The sequence below is a fragment of the Diceros bicornis genome, chromosome 9 (assembly GCF_020826845.1).
Source record: "Diceros bicornis minor isolate mBicDic1 chromosome 9, mDicBic1.mat.cur, whole genome shotgun sequence".
In the NCBI taxonomy this organism is placed as follows: domain Eukaryota; kingdom Metazoa; phylum Chordata; class Mammalia; order Perissodactyla; family Rhinocerotidae; genus Diceros; species Diceros bicornis.
In genome coordinates, this window is record NC_080748.1 from 87525688 (window position 1) to 87552156 (window position 26469).

Genomic DNA, 26469 nt, shown 5'->3' on the forward strand with positions numbered 1-26469 from the left:
CTGCTGCTCAGAGGCAGGCGCCAGGAGACGCCCACAGCAGGACAGCCGGGTCACTAGGTTCCAGAGGCAGGTCCACAGAAGGACGAGGGCGTTCGGGCGCCCGTCCCCACTGTGGCCATGCCATGACCCCGCTTGGCGTGTGTGAGACTGTGCTGGAGTGGGAAACGCGCTCGACACCAGCTGTAAACCCACACACCTTACAATGTAAAGCTGCCTCACGCCATGCACAACGACAGCCGGCACGGAACCAGGGCTTCCCTGCTGACCCCGTGAGGTCCCGGGGCCCCCAATCCAGGCTCCCTTCAAAGGCACAGGTGTCGTCCCAGGGCCTCACCGCACACCCCAGACACTTCCGTGTTGGCTCCTCCCGGTCTCCATTCTCCCTCCTCCCCCCTGGAATCAGCAGAGCATCCAGCTTGTCACTGCACAGTCCCTGGCCACCGAGCTGGCCCTGCGGAGCCCCAGGCTGGTTCTGCCACCCACCCCTCAGTGCACGACACTGCACCTCGGCCTTCGGGGTTTTGAGCAGGGGCAGTAGGGGGGCCGGGGGATGCGCAGTGGCCCCACCTGGCTCCCTGCACAGCTTCTTGATGCAGCTCGGAGGGTCCCCCTTCTGGAGCAGGCCGCCCACACTCCTGCTCCTCTGGAGCTCAGCCACCTCACTGGCGGCCTTCACCCCCAAGGGAGGTGCCCCGGGGCCCGGCCGGTGCCTCCTGTGCGCGGCTGCGGCGTCCTTCTCCATCCTCCGCCTGCCCTCAGGTCTCAGGAGAGAGGGACACGGCTCTCAGGCACGCCCGCACACGGAGAGCATGGCTTCCCACCCTGCGATGAGCAGCCAGGAGTGTGCGGGCAGTTGCTAGGTGGCCCCTGTGACATCACCGCAGAATCAGAGGTCAGAGGTCAGTCCACGGGGTTGCGAGTGGGCTGTGCTGGGCTCCCCACCTGCCGGCCCCTCCGCCAGAGAAGGCAGAGGAAAGAGCCTTGGGGATGCGGGCCCCTGCCGCTGGGTCCGCTTCACGCCCGGGGACAAGGTTCTCTATCTGAGCATCGCTTTTCCTTCAGGGCACACAGTGCGGACACTCGGGCACATGGACGGAGGACGCGGAGGATTCGTCCTCACGCCATGGGAGAGGAGGTCTCCGTGCAGACGGGGTCCCGGGTGGGCATGGGGGCGGGGCGCTGAGCTGGACTCAAACCTGTGGCTGCACCTCCATCCACAGGAGCAGCCGACGCTGCCATGACACAACCAGAGACGTGACGCAACCAGAGAGGCGAGCACACCAGAGAGGGGAGCACACCAGAGGGGACACACCCCAGAGACGTGAGCACACCAGAGGGGACACACCCCAGAGACGTGAGCACACCAGAGGGGACACACCCCAGAGACGTGAGCACACCAGAGACAAGGAGCGCACACCAGAGACGAGACGCACCCCAGAGACGTGAGCACTCAAGAGAGGAGACGCACACCAGAGATGTGAGCACACTAGAGACGTAAGCACACGAGAGAGGAGATGCACCCCAGAAAGGTGAGCACACCAGAGAGGAGACACACGCCAGAGACGCGAGCACACCAGAGATGTGAGCACATGAGAGACGTGACGCACACCAGAGAGGTGAGCACATCAGAGAGGAGACGCATACCAGAGACACGAGCACACGGGAGATGTGAGCACGCCAGAGAGGAGATGCACACCAGAGACATGAGCAGAGAGGGTACACCCACCAGAGATGTGAGCACACCAGAGACGTGAACACACCAGAGATGCGAGCACACCAGACACGCGAGCACGCACCGGAGACATGCGCACACCAGAGAGGAGATGCACCCCAGAGATGTGAGCACACCAGAGAGGAGATGTACCCAAGAGATGTGAGCACACCAGAGAGGGGAGCACACTAGAGATACGAGCACACCAGAAAGAGGATGCACACCAGAGACATGAGCACACTAGAGACGTGAGCACACCAGAGAGGAGATGCACATAAGAGAGGCGAGCACACCAGAGAGGAGACGTACCCGAGAGACGTGAGCACACCAGAGAGGGAACGCACACCAGAGATGTGAGCACACCGGAGAGGCGATGCACCCCAGAGGTGTGAACACACCAGAGACTTGAGCACACCAGAGAGAGACATGAGCGAGCACACCAGAGACGCGCGCATGCCAGAGAGGCGAGCACACCAGAGACGTGATGCACACCAGAGACGTAAGCACACCAGAGACGCGAACACACCAGAGATGTGATGCAGACCACAGACGCGAGCACACTGGAGACACAAGCCCCCTGGAGAGGCGAGCACCCTGGAAATGCGAGCACCCTGGAGACAGGAGTACACCGGAGATGTGACGCACAATGGAGACGCTAGCACACCAGAGAGGCGAGCACACCGGAGACACGAGCACACCAGAGACGCGAGCACACTGTGCGGACAGCGCACAGTCTCAGCGCTGGAGGTGGGAGGCCCCAGACGAGGTGTGGGCAGGCTGGTTCCTCTGAGGTCTCGCTCCTGGGCGTATAGACGCAGTCTCCCCCCATGTCCTCACGTGGTCATCTCTCTGTCCACGTCTGTGTCCTCATCTTCTCTTCTTATAAGGACACAGGTCCTATGGGATCAGGGCCACCCCAATGACCTCGCATAACCTTAACCACCTTTTCAAAGGCCCTGTCTCCAAACACAGTCACAGCTGAGGTCCTGGGGTCAGGACTTTACCACAGGAGTTTTTTGGGGGACACAATTCAGCCCATAGCAGATCCTCACAGGAAATTTCTGGTATCTTTTTCCAGCACACAATTCTTCCTCAATCATCAAGACCCTGGGGGACCAATCGCTGTGGGTCCTTCCCGGACGACCAGTCGGTGGCACTTGTGTTATAAATACTCAGAATGAGGCAACGGGGACTCCCTAATTCACACGCACGTCTGTCCCCCCGAACAAGCTTGTCACATCCCCGCTCACAGGAGGCCTCAAGTCACCAGTCACGTGGCCGTGCAGGTGCCTACCTGGGGTCTGGGAACCAAGACATTACTCGGAGGACCTGCTCTATCCCGAGGTTCTGACCCCAGAGAGCCCAACAGATGGAAGCCAGGATGGCAGGATGTGAGATCCGGCTCTTCAGGAAACAGGTGAACAGAGTGGGGTCCCCAGAAACCCACTGTGATGTGTCATTGGGCTCCTGGGAGAGGGGCTTCTGGTCCCCTCGTCCCCCAGGGTTTGTCCTCTCAGCCCCTCCATGTGCCTCCCATGGGAGCAGAACTGCCCAGTCCTCCTGGTTCCTCCACGAGGCCTGGTCCCGTACATGAATCTGAGCCGTCCAGGCTCCGCGGAGCCGCCCCAGCCTTTCTGTGGACGCTCATGTCTGGGATGACTGGTGCCGTCACCTCCGACCTGGTGGCCTCCTGGGCAGGCGTTTCCCCTTCACCCCCCACCAGCCCTGGCGCTCTCCCACCGCCCACAGCTGCCCTGCCCAGAGCAGACAGCGGGGGCCGGAGAGAAGCAGGGACAGCACTTCCCTCCCCATGCCCACGCCCACGCCCCCAGGAAGGAGTGTGACCACCACCGCCCTGAGTCCTGAGCTCCCCAGGAACGTCTGCCCCCAAGTCCCAGAGCCAGACCACCCATTCTTCTGAGCACTGACTCAGACTAGAATTAAAGAAACAACTGAGTGACAACCAGATGGAGAAAACAAAGGAGGTGAGAGCACCCTTGTCCCCCGAGGCGGGGTCTCCCCCCAGGGCCTGCTGTGACCTGGCTCCTCCCTCTTGTCCCCTTCAGGAAGGATGACAGCCAGAAGCTCCCACTGCCTCCCCTCAGGCCCATTACCCTTGGCTCCTCCTCTCAGGGGCTGGCCTGTGCTTGGTCTTTGAGCCCACGACCACTGCTGCATCCTGGAGACAGGAGCACGTGAGGGAGCCTCTTTCCCATGCTCCTTGAGCTGGACGCCCATCGCTGTCTACACTGCAGTTCCCAGCAGAACACCGTCCAGCAGGCGACGCCACACCGCCATCCCAGAGAGCATCGTGGTTTCCAGCTCAACCCAGAGCCCCACAACTGGACCTCACTTGTCAGGGGGACCTCACCTGTCAGAGAGACCTCAACTGTCAGAAGGACCTCACCTGTCAGGGGGACCTCACGTGTCATTGGAGGGACCTCACCTGTCAGAGAGACCTCACCTGTCATCACAGGTACATCATCCAGCTCCCCACCTGCCCCGCTCCCCCACACACCCCTCCTGCCACATGTGCAATTATCAGTGGGCAGTCCTCAGTAAGAATAGAATGTCTGTTTTAATTGGCAGTAAAATACATTGCAAATCATCAGTATCTTATAAACAGAAACATTAAGTTACAAATCCATGTTAAAAATTGAAGTTCGGTGCAGCCTAATAGCTGTGTATCCCACAGTTTATTTTTTGCAACATTTTCCTCGGCCATTTTTGTGACAACAAGTAACTTACTATCTGCCATCCAGATTAAGAGTCTGAAGGACAGCGTTTGCACACAAGAGCAGAGATGGGCACGGGGCACATGGTCCCACGTGTCTGAACAGCTGGTGCCGGCTGCCGTAAGGACGGGCTGGGAAAAGCCAGCCAGCAGCTGGAGGGCTGACCGCCCATGTGAGGACCCCCACCCCAGTAGACAAGCAGCCCCACCAGGGCCCTGACAGCTTCCAGGGGCTTCAGAGACATGGTGAAATCCTGATGCTGGGCTCGGGCGTCTGCAGGCTCAGGGCTTCTTCCCTTCCTCGGTTTTCTCTGGAGGACTTTACTTGGCTTCCACGAGACACACCATGTCCCTTTTTGCCCTTCCACGGCACCCTGCCTTCAATGAGTACAGGCTAGATGTTCTGAGTTACTTTACATCAAAGAGCTAATTAAAAACAGTCCTTTAAAAACATGAAGCAAAACAGCTGGGAAATAATGCACATTTCTATTTTAAAAATTTCCCCCAACTTCCACAAGGGGTGGCAAACGTGGATGCTACTCTTAAGCCCATGGACAGCAAAACAACACAATTTGTGCTTGAAGTGGGGCCCTAGCAGACACCGGCTCAGCCTCTCGTGGCTCTGGTGGCACCGCAGGCTGTGGGCACCTCACAGCAGCTGGCAGGAGCGGGGCTCCAACCTCCGGAGGGAAGACTCGACCCCCCCGCCCCACGAACTCTCTGCAGGAGGACCCTGTACCCTGAAATATCAAGAGCATCCTCAAATCGGGACCTCAGTGCAGTTCTGCACATCCCAGCACAAATGGAACCTCCAGCAGGAGGAACCCCAACAATCAAAGCTGAAAGCAGGAGGGCTCGCCCATGGCCGTCGGGCTGGCAGCTCCCGGGAAAGAACAGTGCTCTCAACGTCCCGGCCGTGTTGAAGCAGAACGTCAGAGAAGAGAGCTGGAAGGCTCCCTGCGTGCAAACACTGCAGAGCCAGCAAAAGCGCATGTGCGAGAAGCACACGCTCTGCCAAGGGTGCATGTCGCTGGCACCGCGTTCCACAAAGGCCAGCTCAGGTCACTGGCCACTGGCGTGACTCAAGTGGGCGGCAGCCACAAAAACGGCCCCGGAGCCTCTGGAGGCCGCGAGCTCAACGCCTTCGTCCCTGCGAGCTGCCGACGTGGGTCCTTTCGCTCGCTCCACCCTCGTCTCCCTCCTTCCCCGGGACTGGCCTCACATGGAATGGGTGGAGACCTCAGACTGCTGCCGGATGTAGCTCTGGAAGCTCTTGTCTCCGATGGGGTGCTCCCTGAAAGGAAGGGGGAACGTGAGGCACAGCCCCGCACCCACGCTCCCTGCACTTCTGCAGGTGTCTTCTGTCTACATTCCCTGTAATCAATACGGAAAATGCAGACAGGAAAGGAAGAAAAAGCCCGCCCAAGGCTGCCTGTGGAAGTACACGTGACCCTCGTCACAGCGTGTAGGTCACGTGTGTGCACACGTGTGTAGAGTGTGTACATGCGTGTGCAGGGCACGCACATACATGTGGAGACCGTGAGCTCCGGGAGGTGTGGTGCTAATATCTGGGCAGCGCCTGGTCTGTTGCAGGCGCTCAGTCCTGCTCGCAGATGGACCGGGTGCTTGCACAGCTGCCCCCGGGGAGACAGGACCGAGCGCCCAGCTGTTTCCTCCGCGCTTCACCGCGGTTAATAAAAGGTTCATGACAGGCTGAGGTGGGCTCTCTCAACAAACCGCTGTGAAAGGGACCTGGAATGTGACGTGAATGTTTATGGGACAGGACAGGCTCCTGAGCCCCCTGGTCAATGGGGGGGGGGGGTCTCCCAGGGCCCCGTCACTTCCCTTCCAGATCCAGCCCACAGCTTCCAGGCAGGGAGGAGGAGGACGCACCGCCCCCTGACCCCCAAGGCTGTGTGGGCGGGTGGGGGCTCCACCATGGCGGTCCACACCCGTGGATGGGACAGTCTGGCAGTGATGCTAACAAGGGGACCCTTTATGTAACTTAACCCAATGTGCTAACAACTCGTGAGGCCCATCACACTCCGTTCGTGGGGCGGAAGGAGGGGCACAGCTTGGTGGACCTGCCCGTGGCTGCACAGTCAGCAGCCGTGGAACGGAACACAGGACCTGGCTGAGTCTGGTCTCTGCATGCCCACCCCCACCTCAAGAGATGACAGTGGGGACCAAGACTGGGGGCCAGTCCAGAGCGGACCTGCTCCTGTTGCCCAGCGTGGCCTGGAGAGAGGCCAAAGGTGTGGAAATTCCTGGGGGCAGGGTCGCTGGCCCAGGAAAGCCTGATTTCAGAAGCAAATAGCTTGGGGAGACAGTGGGGTCTGGAGGCAGGAGGGGTCTAGAGGCAGGGAGAGGGGGAGGGAGGCAGGAGGGGGGTCAGTCAGGAAGCGAGGGGTAGGGGGTATTGGGAGGCGGCGGGGGGGAGGGAGGCAGGGGATCAGGAGGTGCCGCCTGGGACACTGTCCAGTGGGCCCTGGAGAGTACGGGGAGGTCCTGCTCTGGAGGAGACAGGCAGCCCACCCCAGGCCCAAGCCACACACAGTGGCTCTAAGGCAGGCCTGGCCTTGGAGCAGCCCCTTCCCTGTCCCCACACTCTTCCAGACCCAGGGAACCCCCATGCACCGGGACGCGGTACTCACTGGCTCCCATACTTGGTCTTCTTGAACTTGTCCCTTTTGTACTGGGCGTGCTCCTGCTCCAAGGCCACAACCCCGGCAATGACCTGCTTCAGCGTCTTGTAGGTCTCCTGGGGGTCGTCGATGAGGAAGGTCGAGTACTCCTCCTGTTCCGGCCCGGCGTACACGGATCTGCTCCCACAGGCCTCTGTCAGCAGAGTCCAGAGGTCAGTGCACGCTGGGAGCACCCAAACAGCCTGCCTCCTCAGGCAAGGGCTGTCCATTCACAGGCAAATGCATGGAAAGAAGCCATCCCCCAGAGCTGGGCCAGCACTGGACCCTGGAGAAGCCTGCGGGAGTGAGAAACCAGGGGCCCAGGAACCGAGGATTCTGCGAGTCTGATGGCCAAGCGTCAGGGCTTAGCCCCTCTCCAACCAGCCCTTCTCCGGGGTGGCCTGTGTCCATCCAGGCCCCACTGCTCACCAAGCCAGAACCAGCACTGATGCTGCGCCAGGCTGGCTCAAAGGCCTGTGGGGTCACCCAGGGTGAGTCTGGGGAGAAGAGGTCGAGGAATGCCCCATCTTAGAAAGGGTGCCAGGGCTCCACTCGCTTCTTTCACCCAGCATTTATAAGGAAACCCCATGGCTGGGACACACGCACCACCTGGGGACACGCAGGGCCCAGAAGCCATGCTCGCAGGTGTCACCTCTCGCCCAGTCTGTGCCAGCAGCTTCCTAGGACCTCTGTCCATCTCCTCCACCTGCTTAGTAGGTGAGTTTCTCATCGGACCCCATGGGAAGCACCCAAACACGTGTGCTGGGCTTGGGGCCTCCCCAACCTGTCCCCAAACACCTGAGCTGGGCCTGGGGCCCCCCGACCTGTCCTCAAACACCAGCGCTGGGCCCCCCACCTGTCCCCAAACACCTGCACTGGGCCCCCTACCTGTCCCCAAACACCTGCGCTGGGCTCCTCACCTGTCCCCAAACACCTGTGCTGGGCCCTGCCACCTGTCCCCAAACACCTGCGCTGGGCCCTCCCACCTGTCCACAAACACCTGCGCTGGGACCCCCACCTGTCCCTAAACACCTGTGCTGGGCCCCTCACCTGTCCCCAAACACCTGCGCTGGGCCCCCCCACCTGTCCCCAAACACCTGCGCTGGGCCCCCCACCTGTCCACAAACACCTGTGCTGGGCCCCCCCACCTGTCCCCAAACACCTTCGCTGGGCCCCCCACCTGTCCACAAACACCTGTGCTGGGCCCCCTGACCTGTCTGAGCTGGGCCCTGCACTCCAGGGCCACAGAGACCAGGTGGCCCAGGTGAGCCAGCATCCAGGGGCTCCTCACCAAACCCCATCACTATTTCCTCATCACAGAAAGCTCCGGCGTCCACTTCCTGTCTTTACTTCCAACTCAGGGGAATCTCTTAATTCTTATTGAAAAATCACAAGTCTGTGCAAAGGAAAACTTGGAGGATTTAAAATTTCAAAGAAAAGGGAATTTCACATGAGAAAGATAAGGGATCCAGACACAAGGGAAAAAGAAGAGAAGAAAGGTGGGGAGGAGCCCCGGGCACCAGCCTGAGCCCTGCAAGCCCAGCCTTTTCGTCCTTCAGGTGAAGTGCAGGGTGACGGGCTTGCGGCCAGACTGGCTGGGCGTCTCCCCAGAGCCACCACTGTCACCGTGTGGACACGGGCAGTTACTTAAGCTCCCGGGCCTCAGTGCACCCAGAGGGAAAGGGGGCCCGGGGCCCCGTTCACCCCGTGAGGCTCCTGGCGAGGGCCTGGCAGGAAGTGTGAGCTGTGGCTGCCACTGCCATAGATGTGGAGGGAGGGGACAGATGGAAAGGAACATCACGGCAGGGACAGTCAGAGGGCTGAGGCCCAAATGAGCAAACGTTTGGGAATACTGTGAAAGGCAAGCAGAAACCACGAGAGAATGCTCGTTGTCGGGACAGGCGCAGTGTCAGCGGGGAGGGCTGACACCCTCACTGATGAGGGGTCTGCAGCTTAGGTGTAGACGAAGAATCACCGGAGGACAGGGACCTGCGGGGAGGGACAAGGACACAGGTGGCTCAGACCAGGCGCTTCTCAGCTCTGGGCGCCATGCTGACTGATCCACAGGGTTACTGCTCTCAGTCCTCGGAGTCACGTGGCCGGCTGGTGCCCCTGCCATCCCATTTCACAGAGGAGGAAATCAGGGCTGGCCTGGTGCGTGACGTGCCCCGTCTGTCTCACGGCGGATGCCAAAGCTGGCTCTGGATTGAAGCCTGTGAATCTGGACGAATCCCATTGCCGGGCACTAAAGAGTGAGGCTGATGGGTGAGTGCTGGGCATGACTAGAGAGGCCAGCCCCGAGGGAGGTCTCAGGACTGGGTGGATGAGCAGATTGTCATTTTGGGAACATGAAGAAGGAGGCGTCCATGGTCATGTATCAGATGCCAAATTCTTGAATGATTATTAAATAGATTACGAGCTAAGCTCAGGGAGGAGAAATAAAATGGATCCCAGTAGCTCACGACACTTCCTCTGTGATAACGTTCTAAAACCAAGAGCTTGTGTGTCCATTTCAGCAAGGCGCTGACACATGTTTATAGAACAGCCCAAGGACAAGATGCGACACTGCAGAGCAGACGATGGGACAGTTAATCAGTGGTTTGTGCTGACCAACCATCCACGTCCCGGTACTGAATGACAGATGGACTGAAGAGCACAGCTCTGGGCCAAGTGAACATGGGGTCAGACACACAAAGTCGGACGACATCAGACAGGCAGGTGACAGCAGGGACAGAGACCCAACAGACCACGCTCCTAAGCCTGACTTCAGCCTTCCTTAGACATAAAGGACAGAACTAAAACTATGCTCTGAACCTAGGTCAGGGGAGAGGCCTGTGGAGACAGTGCCTTTAGTGGACCAATTGCCAAGAGATCACAGTGTGCCCTGGCATGAAGAGGATGGAAAGACTTGACGTGTATTTAATGGTTATGTGCTCAATGCACTGTGCAGGTCACCCCACTTAACCTTCCCAAACTCCCTGAAAAGTGGGCACTAGTGCCTACTGTGTAGATGAAAAAACAAGTGGCTTCCCCAGGACACATTACAATAGTGGTGAACTGCCACCATCTTTAGAAGCTCATCTGCGTTAATCTTGGTCCAGTGGCCCAAACCCCCACGACAGCCCGGCAGCACAGGACCCCTGTGCTATCCCTGCCTGCTGAAGTACTGGGTTTCACAGTCACCACACTTCAGGGGGCTGTTAAAGACACAGAATGGGCCCAAGGAGGGTGGCCAGGCAAGACTAGGCCACATGAGGGATGTGGGGGAGACCAACCATCTCCTCTCCGACAGACAACTGCAACACAGCTTCCTCTGAGCACTAAGGGGCTGCCGTGCCCATAGGAAAGGACTTACCATGTCAGGTGGAAATAAGCCCCATGGGCCGAGTGCTCAGGAAGACAGATTGGCTAATACAAAGGGAGTGTCTCGAGGCGACTGAAATGCTCTGACTCAAACTATCTGCCTCAAGAAAGCACTGAGATTCCAGGCAGAGGCCTGAAGACTATTGAGAAGTGACTGAATGCTTGGGTGTCTAGATGAAGTGAGCTGTAAGATCTCCAATCATGCTGATGTTCTACGAACCCTTGTTGTCAAGATGATTCCCTTACTGAAAAGGAGGCTGAATGTGTGACTTAACATAAGTATTGCCATGTTTGTCCACTGGGTGACCCTGGGAAACAAGCTACACTAAAAAAAATGCAGAGCAGCTGCTTGTGGTGGGAACCGGCCCTTCTCCCACAATACTAGCTGCAATTATTTAGGTTATAAAGCTCCTGGGATATCAAGGACAGGCACAGACCGGCCATCTGTGCCGGTCCGAGATAAGGACCGGGAGTTACAGTGCACGTACACACGCGATAACAGTGAGAAGGAAAAATACCAAAAGTTCCCATAGAAATGGTCTCTACGTAGAAACATGCATAAAAGCAACTCACAATTCTGCTTGGGCAAGTCTCGCCTGTGCGGGGGACGCCTTGCCCAGGACCTCTTTCCATCGGCACTCTCGCCTAGCCACGTCAATTAAAGGGACTCTCCCCGGCGTAAGGGTGTGGATGTTATAAGTACCCGATCTGATGTTTTCTCTTTTCAGTCAATCTGATGTTTCTCTTTTCGATTGATCTGATGTTATTTCCCTTCGGTCGGTCTGTTTCCCTTTTTAATCGACCTGATGTTTTTCCTTCTTGTTATTTGACCTATTCGGATCTGCTTCTATCTCGGTCGATCTGATGTTTCTCTTTTTCGATGGATCTGATGTTTTTCCTCTTTTGATCAGCACTCCTGCCTAGCCACATCAGTCAAAGGGACTCTCCCCGGCGTAGGGGGGCAGATATTGTGAGTGCTGATCTGATGTTTCTCTCTCTCTTTCCCCCCTATTTCTTTCCATTGTTATTGAATTATTATTTGCTTATGCTTATGCTGTAGTATACCAGTATATATATATAGCCTATTGTCTTCCTAATAAATACATACACTATTTCTCACTAAAACTAGCATATTGGTGTCTTATTGGGCCGAAAAAGTCCATTCCATAAGCCAATCTGAACGTTGTGCCCCTTCTTCTCTCCCCTGACACAACAATGTGCCAGACCACTTTCTGTTTGATCGTCCATCCATCCATCTATCCATCCATCATGAATCCATCCATCCATCCGTCATCCATCCACCCATCCATCCATCAATCTATCCTCCACCCATCTATCCACCATCCATCCACCATCCATCCATCATCCATCCACCCACCCATCCATCATCCATCAATCTATCCTCCACCCATCTATCCATCATCCATCCATCATCCATCCGTCATCCATCCACCCACCCATCCATTCATCCTCCACCCATCCACCCTTCATCCATCCATCCACCCATCCTCCATCCATCTGTCGTCAATCCACCCATCCACCCATCATCCATCCATCTATCCATCATCCATCCATCCATCCACCCACCCACCCACCCATCCATTCATCCTCCACCCATCCACCCTTCATCCATCCATCATCTATCCGTCTGTCATCCATCCATCATCCATCCACCCGTCACGCATCCATCCATCCATCATCCATCCGTCCATCCACCCATCCATTCATCCATTCATCCTCCACCCATCCACCCTTCATCCACCCATCCACCCATCCATTCATCCTCCACCCATCCACCTTTCATCCATCCATCCACCCATCGTCCATCCACCCACCCATCCACTCATCACACATCCATCCATCCATCATCCATCCATCCATCATCCATCCATCCATCCACCCATCCATTCATCCATTCATCCTCCACCCATCCACCCTTCATCCACCCATCCACCCATCCATTCATCCTCCACTCATCCACCCTTCATCCATCCATCCACCCATCATCCATTCACCCATGCATCCCTCCATCCATCCTTCAATCATCCACCCACCTATCCATCTATCATTCACCCTCCCATCCATCCACCCATCCAGCAAACAGGTATTGAGTCCTCCTTTGTGCCAGGCTCTGGGGTCAATAAGACTTGCCTCTGTTCTCAAACGGTCACGGTAATATTGAGGTGAACAGATTAGAGATAACTATCATTGCAAGGACAGTGATAAGCACCAGCTATCGGCATGGGGGCTGAAGAGAAGCTCCTGGGAGGGGGAGACTCACAGAACAAACAGGCGTTAGTCAGACTCGGGGTGGCATCAGAAGAAAGGCACAGGGCTTTGCGGCAGTGTGGTGCTGCAGCAGCCCCAGGTGGTGTGGCACCGCTGGGGGCGAAGAGGGAGGCAGCGAGTGGAGAGAGGTGGCTGGAAGGAAGGTGGCCGACTGTAGAAGGCCTAGTCAGCCTCGTCCATGAACCCGAGTCTCACATGGTGGCCTCAACCTCTCCAAGATTCTTGATTCCACCCTCCTCTGTTCTGGTCACTCTTATCAATGCACTGGGAAGAAGCTATCATCCCCCGGCTCCAACATCTTTGCCACCTTGAGGCCTTGTGCAGCCTCAAGGCCACCGCTGCATGGCCTCCTGGAACCCTGGAGCCAGATACTGTGTGTGGCACACTTGCTGGCGGAGTGTGTGTGTGTGCATGCATGTGCATACACATGCTGTTGTCCGTGCATGTGCACATACCTACATGTGAGCATGTGTGTGCAAGTGCGTACACATACACAGTTGTCTTGCATGTGTATGTGCGTGCCCATTCATGCATGTGCAGCTATGTGCATGCCTGTTCAGGTGTGTGTGGCTGTGTGTGTGCCTGTGCGTTTGTGTGGCTATGTGCATGCCTGTGCGTGTGTGTGGCTGTGTGTGTACCTGTTCACACATGTGCAGCTATATGTGTGCCTCTGCACACATGTGTGGCTGTATATGTGCCTGTGCATGTGCGTGCCTGTGCATGCGTGTGCGGCTGTGTGTGTGCCTGGAGCCTGGGCATGCATGTGATGAGCCATCCAAGGGTGCATGTGGGGACTGGAGAACAGGCGTGGCTGAGCTCATAGAGGGGCATCTTGTGCTCGCCAAAGCAGGACTGAAGGATTTTCTCAGCCGTGGCCCACGACTGACACTTGTGGGTAGATCAGGAGAACAAAAAAGGAAAGAGCCTGCCAGGCTCGTTTCTAGGCATATTCAGCCTTATTTCACACCGAAGGGGTGTAGGGCCCATCCCAGAGTCTCTTAGGGCTCTGAGAACTACCAGACCCAACACAGGGTCAGTGCAGCTCACTTGCCTCCCAGCGGGCTCTCCTCACGTCTGCCTCTCCCGAACACAGCCCCAGACGGCCATCCCATGTCACCCAATTTGTGCAGTCTACACTGCTTAATTCAGTAGAGCACATGAGCAATGAATGTCAGGGATCATGAGACTGCATGAGTGTCAGACCTGCAGCTGCTGGGCATGTGTGTGCACACAATGCTCACGTGTCCACACAACTCACGTGTCCACACACATGCTCCCACGTGCACACTCACACGTGTCGACACATGCTTACACGTATGTTCACATGTCCCTCTGGAAAGCACAGAAGAACAAAGTTTTCTGGGGGTATAGAAAGTTATTAAAACAGAGGAGCTTCTCAGGAATTTGGCAGCTCAGAGAGTGCAAGCTAGATCCCATCTTAAAATTATCTGTAGAACCCGTTATTAAAGTAATTTCCCCAGACGGCTGCCTACCCTGCAGAAAGTGTTTCCCCATCAGAGCCATAACGATAAAGCCGCACACAGACTGGAGGCTCCAGGGGCTTACTTCCCCAAGTCACCTCTGTAGAAAGCTCCACGTGTCACCGGGACCCCAGCCAGGTGTCCCCAAAGCTGCCTTGACCTCCTGTGGCAAGAGGCTGGACCCCATCCTGCTCTTACCTTGCATCTTCTCCAGCTTGCTCATGTATGAGTTAAACAGTGAGTAGATGCGTTCCGTCTCACGGTCCCCGTCGATGTCCAGCTGAATGTTTGCTGGGAGGCCGCTGCCCGAACACAGCAAGGAGAGAATGGAAGGAACAATGCTGTTAACCGTGACACGATTTTTTCAAAGATCACTAAAGACGAGGAATGAGCCGACACTGAACTTGTCCCTGACTGGGGCTGGGGCGTTTGTGTGCAGTCTGTGACCAGGGCACGAGTATTTAGAAGTGACCAGCCGTGGTCTTGAGGACCGGAAGCCTCTCAGTGCCCACAGATCTGCCAAGACAACAAGCAAGCAAGGCAGACTTGTGCTGCTACGGAAAGAAGTAACCCAGAGCAAAAGCAGCCCCGCCGACACACTGGGCCCTGAGGGGCGGGTCAGCTGTCCCAGGTGGGGACACGCCAGCTCCCCTCTCCTCCCCGAGGCTGCGAGGGTTCCTGCTCTCTGGGAGGCAGCAGGGGGACTCCATCACACAGACCCCCGGAACCCAGCAGGGGTTCATCCCGGGTCTCAGCGGCTTCGTCTGTGAGGCTGCAGCTCCTGTTCCCCGCCTCCAAGAGCTCTGGGGGACTTGTCACACCCACAACCGCGACACACAGCAGTTATCACTGTGCTCACAAGTCACATGGGCATGGCGACCGGCCGAGCGCCCAGCCGGGCTTAGGGCACCCAGGGCTCCTCCCAGGACTGGCAGAGACAAGCTTCTAATGACCCTCAGGAGGCCCAGCTGAGGTGGGGCAGGAAAAGGGCTGCCTCAGTTTCCAAAGGAGGGGCATGTGCCAACATCAGAGAAGCAGAGGGGGTGTGGGCAGGATGGTGGATCCTTCCAGACCCTTCTGAGAAGAAACAAGCCAGCACCTGCCCCGTCTTCTCTCTGCGTGGAGCCCCCTCCTCCACCGTCCCCCACTCTCCAAGGACGGCGCCGACTACCTGCAGGGGGAGGAGGACCCACGAGGCTCAGGGCTCTTGTCAGTCTGCACAGAGCCTTCCTGAGGAAGGCCCAGGGTGGGGGCTCCTCGACAATGAGGGAACAGCCTTGGAGACGCAGCCCGCGTGAGAGCAGCCTGCCGAGTGGGCGGGGCTGCATTTTAGCCCCAGCACAGCTCCTTGGGCAAACGTCCCTGTACAGTGCACAAGCCGGACAACCATGCTTGGCCCACCGGGCGGCTGGGAGGGACCTGGAGGCTGGAGAGGCACAGACCTACCCGGTGCAGGGGGAGCAGCCGGCGGCCGTGTCCGAGGCCGCCCTGCAGCACAGCCAGTGGCCGTTGAGGTAGGCGGAGGGGTGGTAGACAGTGAGGCGCTTCTGGTTGCACTGGCTCACTTTGGTGAGGATGTCAATCCAGGCCTTGGCCTCCACGCAGTTGTTGGCCTGGATGTACAGGGCTCGCTCAGGCTGGATGACCTGGAACATCTAGGGGACAGAGAACGGGCTCAGGGGCTGTGCAGCAGATCTGCTGAGCCACCAGGGTCACCAGGAGGCCACGAGCCCAGGGGCCGAGGTGGGAGGGCCCGGAGCTGACCCAGAGGCACGGACGAGCCCAGGGGCCGAGGTGGGCACAAAGGGCTTTCTGCTGCCCTTGAACCTGACAGAGCCAGAAGCCGCAGCACCCCCCAGGGGCCCCAGGAGTGGCAGGGCCCATGGGCACTGAGGCCAGTGTGACTCCACTGGGACACCCTGGTCAGCCTGGCCACGGTACTTCCTTTCCTGGGGCCTCGGGGGTCCCCACTCGAAAAGGCAGTAGCATGGCTCACCTGCCCCCCGAGGCCATGACATCAACGGGGCTGGTCTCACTGGGCAGCCTTGTTTTTTAAGCTGGGACAGGCTTTCCTGCAGGTGTGTCCGAGCTCACCCTGACCACCCTCCTGTCCTCGCCCCAGACCTGCCGGGGCCTTTGCATGTGCTGCTGTCTCCATCTGAAAGGCTCCCCCTCCTCCACCTGACCGCCCTGGGGACTCCTCCTTCCAGACAGGCATTACTTCCTCCCCGAGGCTTCTTGGAGCCTCCACTGCCTTTCCTATGTATTATTCATTCAACACACAGTCCTCAGTACCAGGCGCTGTTCCACGTTCCGGAGACACACGAGCCCAAACAGTTTCAACCCTCCTGAGCTTCCAGCAAACAAGAAAGACAAATGTGAACGCAAAGTGCAGGGGGTATGTGAGGGTCAAGGCTCAAAGGGAGGGTCAGGAAAGGACCCTTTAAATAAATGACCCACCTGGTGAGATTAGGATGATTAAGAGTTAGTTAAGTTGAACAGGGAAAGCAGGAGACGGAAAGTGTCCCAGGCAACAGGGACAGTAGGTACAAAGGTCCTGGGGCAGAAGGACAGTAGGTACAAAGGTCCTCGGGCACAAGCACAATCGGTACCAAGGTCCTGGGGGCAGAAGGACAGTAGGTGTGAAGGTCCTGGGGAAGCAGGGACAGTAGGTACAAAGGTCCTGAGGCCAGGGAGGGTCAAGTGCTCCCAGTAGGAGCAGGCCAGGCTGTACTCAGAAGACGGGGGCAGGTGACTAAGTGGAGGTGGGGAGCCAGAGCCCTGGGAAGGCCCTCACGCTGGACTCGTCAGAGGGACGAGGGGAGGCCAGGAGTCAGGACATTAAAGACAATGGTGGCCTCTTCCAAGGGATGGGGTACGTGCTCCGAGTGGCGGAGCAGGTGTCGAGGGATTCGGGGAGCGAGTTGTGGGTCTGGGCTCCTGATGAACACTCAGGCTCGTGTCCAGAGCCCATAGGCCATCCGCCTTGCCCGCACACGACTTTCGCACAGCCTCAGAGGAACCATCTGCATGTGGTTGCGATCCCCAGAGGAGGGCAAGCCTCTGGACGGGGATTCCTGCCCTGCGCATCCTCGCAGGCTGGCCCTCCGACAGGGCTGGCACACTGAGGCCTTCCAAAACGTCTCCCAAAGGGAATGGGACGTTAGCCTGGTAGTTAGGACCAGGGGCAGCGGCTCTGAGGAAGGCAGCAGGAAAGACAGGCCGGTGCATAAATGACGCTAGGGTCGGAGTTATTTTAAAACTAAATTAAGGTCCTGGCAGAACAAGACAGGTCAGCTGCTTCCAGGACGTTTTCCACACTCGTGTCCTTCCATGGATGTCTGGAACGCCGCCAGCCAAGGGCACGGTGATCCCGGTCCCCATCCTGGGGACGGCCGTGGTGGGGCACAGACATGCGAGGCTACAGGACGCTGCCCACAAAGGAGGCGGGCAGTCCGGCTCCCGGAGCAGGTGTGACAGTGCTAACGTCCCTGGGTCCGGGAAGAACACCCCCATCTGCCATGGGCTGTCTGCTGGCCCAAGAAATGGCCCCAAATAGTGCTGGGGGGACGAGTCAAGCGGACAGTGCAGGGCCAGCGGCACTGCTGTCAGGGGCCATCCAGCTGTGGAGCAGCCTCTTCGTCGTCCGGCCAATGCCACCCACTGCAGGCTGGGGGCTGATCTCAGGCCCAGACAGAGACGTGAGTGCAGCGCGACCCAGAGACCCCGGGCCCAGACCAGCCCCAGAGAGTCCCCCGCAGACCCAGAGCGTCCCCCAGACCCAGAGTGTTGCCCACAGACCCAGAGCATCCCCCAGACCCAGAGCATCCCCCCACAGACCTGCAGCGTCCCCCCACAGACCTGCAGCGTACCCCCCAGGACCCAGTGCCCCCCAGCCCCAGAGCAGCACCCCCAGCCCCAGAGCAGCCCCCACAGCCCCACAGCATCCCCCCAGACCCACAGCGTCCCCCCAGACCCACAGTGTCCCCTCAGACCCAGAGCATCGCCCCCAGACCCAGTGTCTCCCACAGTCCCAGAGTAGCACTCCCAGCCCCACAGCATACCCGCCCCAGACCCAGAGTGTCTCCCACAGCACCCCCTGCAGACCCAGAGCACCCCCCCAGACCCAGAGCATCCCCCACAGCATCTCCCGCAGACCCAGAGCGGCTTTAGGCACCTACTGAATACCAGCCATCGAGCTCTGCCCGTGAGTGAGAGAGGCAGACACACAGGACAGGAGGGAGACCGGCGGGTGAGGAAATGCTGCTCAATGCAGGGAGGCCACAGTGTGCAAGGGCCGTAGTAAGAGGAACCAGCCGTCCTCCCAGGCGAGCGGTCACTGGGAACCGCTCCTTGCGTCCGAAGAAGCTGCTCCAAGGTCTAACCCCTGAGCCCCCAGTGCGTCCGCGTGGCCAGGGAGGCGCCGGTGGGGGACGATATAGACAGTGAAGCACATGACTGGGGATCCTGGGAGGGGGCACTGGGCCTGGGGCCACTCTGGCCCGCGGCTGGACCGTCGGGGCCTGCGTTCCCACCACGTGAGTTCCTGCCACTTCACAGAGTCTACTGGCGCATCCAGAGACGAGGTCAGAGCTGGACCTTGTCCTCAGGATGGTGACGGGGAGGAAGAGAGTCCGGACACGGCACAAACCGTGGAGCCCACCCTGCAGTTCTCAGTGACCTCGGGAGGGCAAGGACGTCCAGAGTCTGGAAGGTGTGGCCGCTGAGGGCACAGACATCACCGGCTGAGCCGGCTGTTTCCCCAGACGGCTGCTGTTCTCAGGAGCACGGGAGGAAACCTGTCTGAAGTTTAAGAAGAAAAGCTGGGGCTGGCCCGGTGGTGTAGTGGCTGGGTTCGCGGGTTCAGATCCCCAGTGTGGACCTACACACTGCTGGTTAAGCCATGGTGTGGCGGTGTCCCACATATAAAGTAGAGAAAGCTTGGCACAGGTGTTAGCTCAGGGCCAATCTTCCTCACCAGAAAAAAGAAAAAGCTTAAAAACAGTCATGAGGACACCCCTCTTCCTCCGTAAGGTAAGGCGTCCTTTTCTGCAATGGATTCCAAATTACGACACTTGGTCACCCCCGGTGGGGTCCTGCCTGGACCTTCCTGAGTAATAAGACGCATCGTCGTAATTCAACACATCGTGAGGGACAAGCCGACCCTTCCCCGAGGACGTGCACTGTGACCTTCCTCTGCACCGAGGACACGGAGGGGCTGCGGTCTCCGGCTGCTGAGGATGGCGGGTTTCGCCAGCTCCTGTCCACCTCAGGAAGGGACTTCCTACCGCCATCGTCATCAGGGAGACCCCGGCCAACGGGGCCATCGTCCCCTCCACTCCAGCCCTCGCCCAGGAGTACAGATGGGAGGAAGAGCTGCAGAGAAGTACCCCAAAGTGGGGCCGCTGGGGAGAGACCCACTCGCAACACAGAGAAGACACCACACACGCTCTCCCAAGGGAGGTGAACCGCTGAAGCAGGAGGCTGGAGAGTCACGTCCCCAGGTCACAGGTCAGGGTTTCTTTAAAGCTGATGACTGGGGAATAACTTAAAGGATTTTCAGTTTTAACTTATTTATTATTTATAGCCCTGCCTTGCTCTGAAAAAGACTGCAGGTGACTTACATAAAATACATCTAATGAAATCAGAAATGCAGAAACGGGAACAGATGGGAGGAAACAGGACATGAGTGTGCAGATTTCCAGGTGAAAACAGACAAACCAGAAAAACCCTTGGAGCAGGCAGGCTCCGCACTGAGGCTGTGGGAGGGGGCCGGGAGCGGACAGGAGGGGGACTGGAGAGGGCAGGAGCGGGCAGGAGGGGGCATGGTGCCCACAGCAGGGGAGGGGATGGGCAGCACTGTTTCCTCCTTGACGGGGTTATGAGTGCTCGGTGACCAGAACACGAGACCTCGAGCCTGTGCAGGGCAGCCCCACCGTCTACCACCCGACGGCCCCCACAGTGTCTGGGAAGCGAGCTGAAGGCTGGGTTTTCCTGGGCTGTCTGAGAGGTTAACAGAAGTAGACCTGGCATGAGGTTCCCACAGCCCATCCTGTGGGCACACAGCAACTACTCCCCATCCACAGCCTTGTCCAAAGTCTGACCTGATGCGACTGAAGACAAGGGGCAGCCGCTCGCTCACGCTGATCATGTCACAAGGGGACTCCGCTCACAGGAGACCCCGTCTGTGCTCACACCTGTCGACAGGACTCATGTGCACGCATGAGCCTCGGACGGGAGACCTATGCCAGTATCTAACAACCGTGCCAGTTCCCACAGCCAGGTCTGGGGCCACGAGCGTCCCCAGGGACGGCGGCAGGGAGGGACTCCAGCCCCTGAGTAAAATGGGGCCCTCGGAGTCCTTACAGTCCTGACAAACAAGTGGCTGAGCCTCCACGGGGAGAAGGGAAAGCTTCCCACAGCAGAAACCAACACAAAGCGGAGACAGCACGATGGGTCAGAAAACCATGGAAAGCGAGACTATGAGGAGAAGCAGGTGTCGGCACAGTCAGGTGTGTCTCCTTGTATTAACCTCCTTAATCAGTGGTTCCCCGTCTTCCCTGGGAACCACTGATTAACCACAGGCGGGCCTCCTGAGGGGACCACCCGAGGCACGTGTTGCCTCTGTGGGATTCCCGACAAGACGCATCACCCGGACCCCACGGCCGACCCCAGACACACCCCAATAGAGGGGTGTCCACAAAATCTGGGCTGCGTGCTTCAAAGATGCCAAGGCTGCAAAACATGGGAAAGGCCGAGGACCATTCCAGATCAAGGAGCCGACAGAGGACTGATGTGTCTGTGACCCTGGATGTGGGCTGGCCGGGAAAACAGCGCCATAAAGAAGGTTATGGGACATCGGGAAAGCGACACGGACTGTGGGTCAGTCAACTGTGCGCTGGGGCTGGGGGTCCTGACCCCCGTCACTGGGGAGTCAGGTAATGCAATGTCCTTGTTTCTAGGAAATACACTGAGACATTTACACGATACGTGGAGAGAGATAAGGAGAGCGAGGAATACGCCCAGCAGCTGGGACAAATGCCAATGGCCAGCAACCTCGGGTCCTTATTCTATTCTTGTGAACTTTCTGTAAGTTCAAAACTAGATCGAAGTAAAAAGTGTCAAAGAAATCCCATAGGTCCCCAAGCCTGTCCCTGGTGTCCTGTCACAGGGGTCCCTGGCATCTCATCTTCTTCCGGCAGGTTCTGCCCGCCCCAGCCAACCCGCTGGGAGCACCAGGCCACTTTGCTCTGCAGTTCGGATGCAAAGTCACGTGGCGCCTCGTGAGCACCCAGGTACCGTGAGCCTGAGGAGAGAAGCTGGGTGGCAGGACGTCGGGGAGATGAGAGTACAGAGGATGGGGGGAGCCTGGCACTCACATTCTTCATCTTGAAGGACTCCTCCTCCAGCTGCTCCACCGCCAGGATGTTCTCGATGGGAATGCTGCAGAGCGGCTGGTCTCCTGCACAGAGACGGGTTGTGAGCGGCCCCCAAGGCCCCTGCGGCTTAGGAGGGGCGTCCTCTCCCCTCCTCAGGCCAGGCGGTTGAGACACATGGACCGCAGGCACGGGGGACAGCTGTGCGTGCCGAGAACCCTGGGCCTCACTCAGGCGCTCCCGGCGGGACCCAATGCCTCGGCAGTAAGGAACTGAAGCCCCTCGTTTCGCATTGTCTCCAGGACCATGTTCTCACATTTTTATGGGGAGAAATCACTTTCTCAACGTCCACGATCTAGATCTGAGCCATTTCAGACCCAGGAGAATGAGGCCAAACAGCCAAGATCACCACTGCCCACGAGACCCCGTTTACACACCAGCACCTGGCGGGGCGCCGCCCACTCCCGCCTCCCACCAGGCCACACAGACAAGCAGACAGGAAGAGGGAAGCACATTCAGGTGTGGCAGTTCCCCTTTTAACCGACAGGGCCTTGACAAGCTCTGACCCGCGAGAAGGGCGGGCTCTCCGGTTACCTTTGTTTCTCTGGTAGGTAAATTCGTGGTTTGTCAGGCGGAACCATCTTTTCTTAAAATTCTTCATCCCAAAGCGTTTTCGTCCTTGTGCCCTCTTAATCATGAACCTGTTGTGAACAGGACATGCTGGTGTGTGACCGTCCCCAGCTCGGGGTTCGTCCCCCTGCCCTCCCGCCCGCAGCCCAGAGTCACATCTGCAAAATCCAACCACGGCCCACTACCACGCTTGTCATACTTGACGCAGACGGTGGATTTCCAGCATCTTATAATTTTATTTCTGAGTGAGAGGACTAAAAATTCAAAAGCCAAGTGTCTCTATTTTAGAAAGGTTTAGTCCCTGTGCTGGAGTGAACTTGAGACCACAAGTCGGTGCCAACAGTGGGTTCCTCCAGCAGGGCAACAGCCCCCACCTCCCCTCTGCAAGTGTCGACGAGGACGCTCCCAGAGAGGAGGTGCCGGCACAGCCCCGAGCAGGGCAGGTGCATCTGGAAGCCGAGGCTGCGACGTGAAGCACCTGCCGCCTGGTCGAGCGGCAGGAGTGTCTCCTGACAGAGGATGTTGGGAGTGAGGAGCTGGTGGGGTGAGACCCTGAACCCGGGTGAGCGGAGCTGTGCAGTCTCTCTTCCCCTTTCCCCCAACCGATGGCACCTCTCCGCTCTGCACGTCCAGCAGAGAACAGGCACAGAGAAGCGAGGTAAACAGCACGTCTCAGACACGCCCTGGGTGCAGTCTGAGTGCGTTTAAGAGCAACGCACGAAGGCCACGTGGCTCCCAGGTCCCCATGGCCCCAAAAGGTCGGGGCTGCCCTTGACCTGGGAGCCCAGCAGCCACGTGAGCAGGACGCCCCACTTCTCGGCTGAGGCAGCCCCCCGTCCCTCTCTCTCGGGCCCAGGGCCTTACCCCTCCTTCAGCAGGATGGGCTGCTCCACGCTCTTCGGGTCTCTTCTCCCGGAGGATGAGATCAAATCCAAGAACTAAAGCCGGAGAGAAACCAGATGGTTAAAAGGGGAACTGCCACACCTGAATGTGCTCCCTCTTCCGTGGAAACGACGCTCAGGATACCGCGTCTCCTCCTGACACCACAGGAGAGAGGACACTGGGTCCCCGTGGGAAGCATGGGGTCCAGCACTGATCTCCACTGCGGCTGAGAAGCCTCCGCCCCTGCCCGACCTCCCTCGGCCCCTCCGGGGACGGCCTCCCTGCGCCCAGCTGGGCCCACCGAGAGGCTGCCAGATAGCACCTGGAGGCCCAGCTGCATTTTAACAGGCGACCCAGGGAGGCGCCTCGTGGGATCTGATACGGCGTGGGGCCCCGTCTGTCTGAGCAGCTGTCCTCATCTCCCAGGACCCTCCCACTGTGGTTTCGCCGGGGCGGGGCCTCCCTGCCCAATTCCATGTCCACTGCCCATTTGGATCCCTTCCATTAGCTGATCGCTGCCCCCCAGCCCCTCCCTTCCTTCCCTTCTGGACCACAGGTTTATGATTTCTGAGAGAGAAACATGTGCAATTGCTTCCAAACAAAAGGAAACACCAAAGCTTTAAGATCCAGAAGAGTTTCTCCCCAAGCACTGTGCCCCTAATGGGTCTGGGGTGCCAGGGCTCCATGACTCAGATACATTCTGGGGGCGGGGGACCAGGAGCAGACCACCGGATGGGGCAGAACATGGGAATTTGTGGAACAAACAGGGGCAATAGTCTACGAAGGTATAACGCACAGTCACTTAGGGAGGAAGAATTTAGACGTAAGTGAAGGATGAGAGCCCCAGACGTTAGAGTCCTTGGGGTGGGGCCACAGGAGTTTCCAGCCATTCTGGGGCTGGGGAGAGCCCTGGCACTGGGTGTGGGAGGGTCGCACGACGCTGTGAATGGACTGGTGCTCTGAACCGTTTAAAATGATTCATGGTCAGTTTTATGTCATGTGAATTTTAACTCAATTTTTAAAAAAAGTAACTCTGTTTCTTGGGAACAACATACACTATGGGGGCAGTAAGTCTATGTTAATTGATATCAATACGTACGTTTTTTACTGCATCAGCGTATTTCTGCTCATTGAAGAATTCATAGAATGCAGCCATGTAGGATTCCTTGAAACTGGCCTAAAATGAAACACGTTGCTTAATGAAAGCCTACCGGTCTCTTGGTCATGGCCCAAATCTGAAAAATCCAGAGGCAATGATTATGACAAGCCTCAGCTGTGGTTACTAAACAAAGGGAAGTGCTGGGTACGGGGGTCAGCCGTACCCCAGAGGTTCACAGGTGTAGCCAACCTGAAGTCATAGGAGCTTGTTGAAACCTTCAGATACGATGAATTCCACTTAAGCTGTGCTTTTAAAAGCTAACCATATGGGGGTCCTCGGTGAGTTCTTTGCTACAAATGACTCAACGCCCTTCCCCCTGTGGGTCCCCGGTCTACCATGTTTACATCAGCACCCACCCCGATGGTGGTCGCTAGGACGGAGGCTCTTCGGTGAGCCGGGGGGCCGGCTGGAGTGGGGCAAACCCAGGAATGCAGGGAGGGCCTTTGCAGCAATGGTCCTGAGGCCACCCAGACCTGCCATAGTTTTCATACTGAGGTCCCTTTACTACCTCTGGATGTGAGAATGAGGTGGGTCTGTGCAGACCTCAGACCCGGAAGATGCATGTTCATCTGGGCTTCCAGCCAAGAGACACTAGGGTTGACTGATGGAGAAGAGCAGTCAGAGCCCCGACATGCCTCTATTTTACTCTGATTCAGAGAAGGCCATGTGTCTGCCCAGAAACGGGGGGCTGCCTGTCTGCAGGGATGGGACCCTGGTTCACTCACAGCCCCACAAAGGACAGAACAAGGAGGGATGGTGGGCGCATCTGTGGTCGCTGCTCAACCCTCTGGACAGGAGGGGACACCTCACTCCGCTTAGACCAGCAGCCCAGGTCACAGACAGCCGTGGGCTCCGACCCAGGGACACGCCCACCTCGGCCTCCATGTCACTGTCGCTGAGCGTCAGTGCCCGCCGTCCTCATGAGGCTTGTTCATGGGCCGTGGGGCCTGGAGCAGACCCTCGGGCCTCGGCACCAATGTCTGCTCTGAAGTGAGTGACAATGAAGGGCAGACAAAGATTTCCCACCAAAAGGGGTGAAATGAGCACGGAGGCAGGGGAAGGAAGGGGCATGCAGCTGGCTGCGTGTGGAGCCCTCCGGTCCTGGGCATGGACGTCCTCACGTGCTCGAGGCCGAGGCCACGCCCAGCTCACTGGCCATCCATGGCAGCCAAGCGCTGGGAGCCTCGGTCTGCGAATTGCACACAGCAGTGGACACCACGCTACAGGTGACAGGGACGCACCGCACTACCATGACTTTCCTCTCAAAAAGGAGCTTCACAGCTCAGCTGGGCAAAGAGGCGGTTGCAAGGCGCTGGAAGGTTCTATTTCTTACTGGTTGGTGGGGATGCCATGCTGGTTTTATTGTCCTTTATTCTCATAACTGCATTATACACACGCTCTTTCTCTCGTGTTGAAAAGACGATTAAAATAAAGGACTTACAGACTTTGACTTGGATAAGCTGCCAAGAGTCTGAATCGTCTTTGAGATGAGGGTCAGCGTCCGGGAAGTTTGCGGGTCCTGTGGGAGACGGGAAAGGGAAATGCAGGTTTCGTTTCAGTTTTATAGAAATGTTGTGATCGAGCCCAGAATCACACAGCAGACATAACGAACAAATCACCTGGAAGCTGCCACAGCACAGCCTGTGAGTAAACAATAAACACGCACACACTATGGTCCGGAAAGTTCCTCTGGACCCTCGCACCCCACGAGGTCTGGGAGTGGCTAAATATTGGGATCTCAGGCCACCCCAGACCCCACACCCAGACCCAGACTCCAGAGCCCAGAACTAGACCAAGACCCCAGACACAGATCCCAGAACCAGACCCAGACCTCAGACCCAGAGACCCCAGAACCAGACCCCAGACTCAGACTCTAGACCCTACACCCAGACCCCAGAACCACACCCTAGACCCCACACCCAGACCCCAGACCAGACCCCAGACCCAGATCCCAGACCCAGACTCAGACCACGGGCCCCGGATGCAGCCCACACCCTAGACTCCAGACTCAGACGCAGACCTCAGGCCCAGATCCAGACCCTAGACCCCAGACCCCAGAATCAGACCCCAGACCTAGACCCAGACTCAGAGACCCCAGACCCAGACCCCAACCCCAGACCCAGACCAGAGACCCCAGACTCAGACCCCAGGCCCCAGCAT

General features: G+C 57.9%; 1 protein-coding gene across 5 annotated transcripts in view; it reads right to left on the minus strand.

The window, feature by feature from the left end:
- Positions 1-4270: 4270 nt before the first annotated feature.
- The window catches only part of RASA3 (RAS p21 protein activator 3), a 140030-nt gene continuing 117831 nt past the window's right edge, over positions 4271-26469 (minus strand). For all 5 annotated transcript variants that reach the window (XM_058548553.1, XM_058548554.1, XM_058548552.1 and 2 more), the window contains 9 exons: positions 25751-25828; positions 24250-24327; positions 23133-23206; positions 22233-22339; positions 21642-21724; positions 15709-15917; positions 14461-14564; positions 7100-7283; positions 4271-5739 (listed from right to left, as the gene is read on the minus strand). In XM_058548553.1, the coding sequence (XP_058404536.1) occupies positions 5664-5739; positions 7100-7283; positions 14461-14564; positions 15709-15917; positions 21642-21724; positions 22233-22339; positions 23133-23206; positions 24250-24327; positions 25751-25828 (993 nt within the window). In that variant the 3' untranslated portion in view covers positions 4271-5663. The remainder of the gene's footprint in view (positions 5740-7099; positions 7284-14460; positions 14565-15708; positions 15918-21641; positions 21725-22232; positions 22340-23132; positions 23207-24249; positions 24328-25750; positions 25829-26469) is intronic.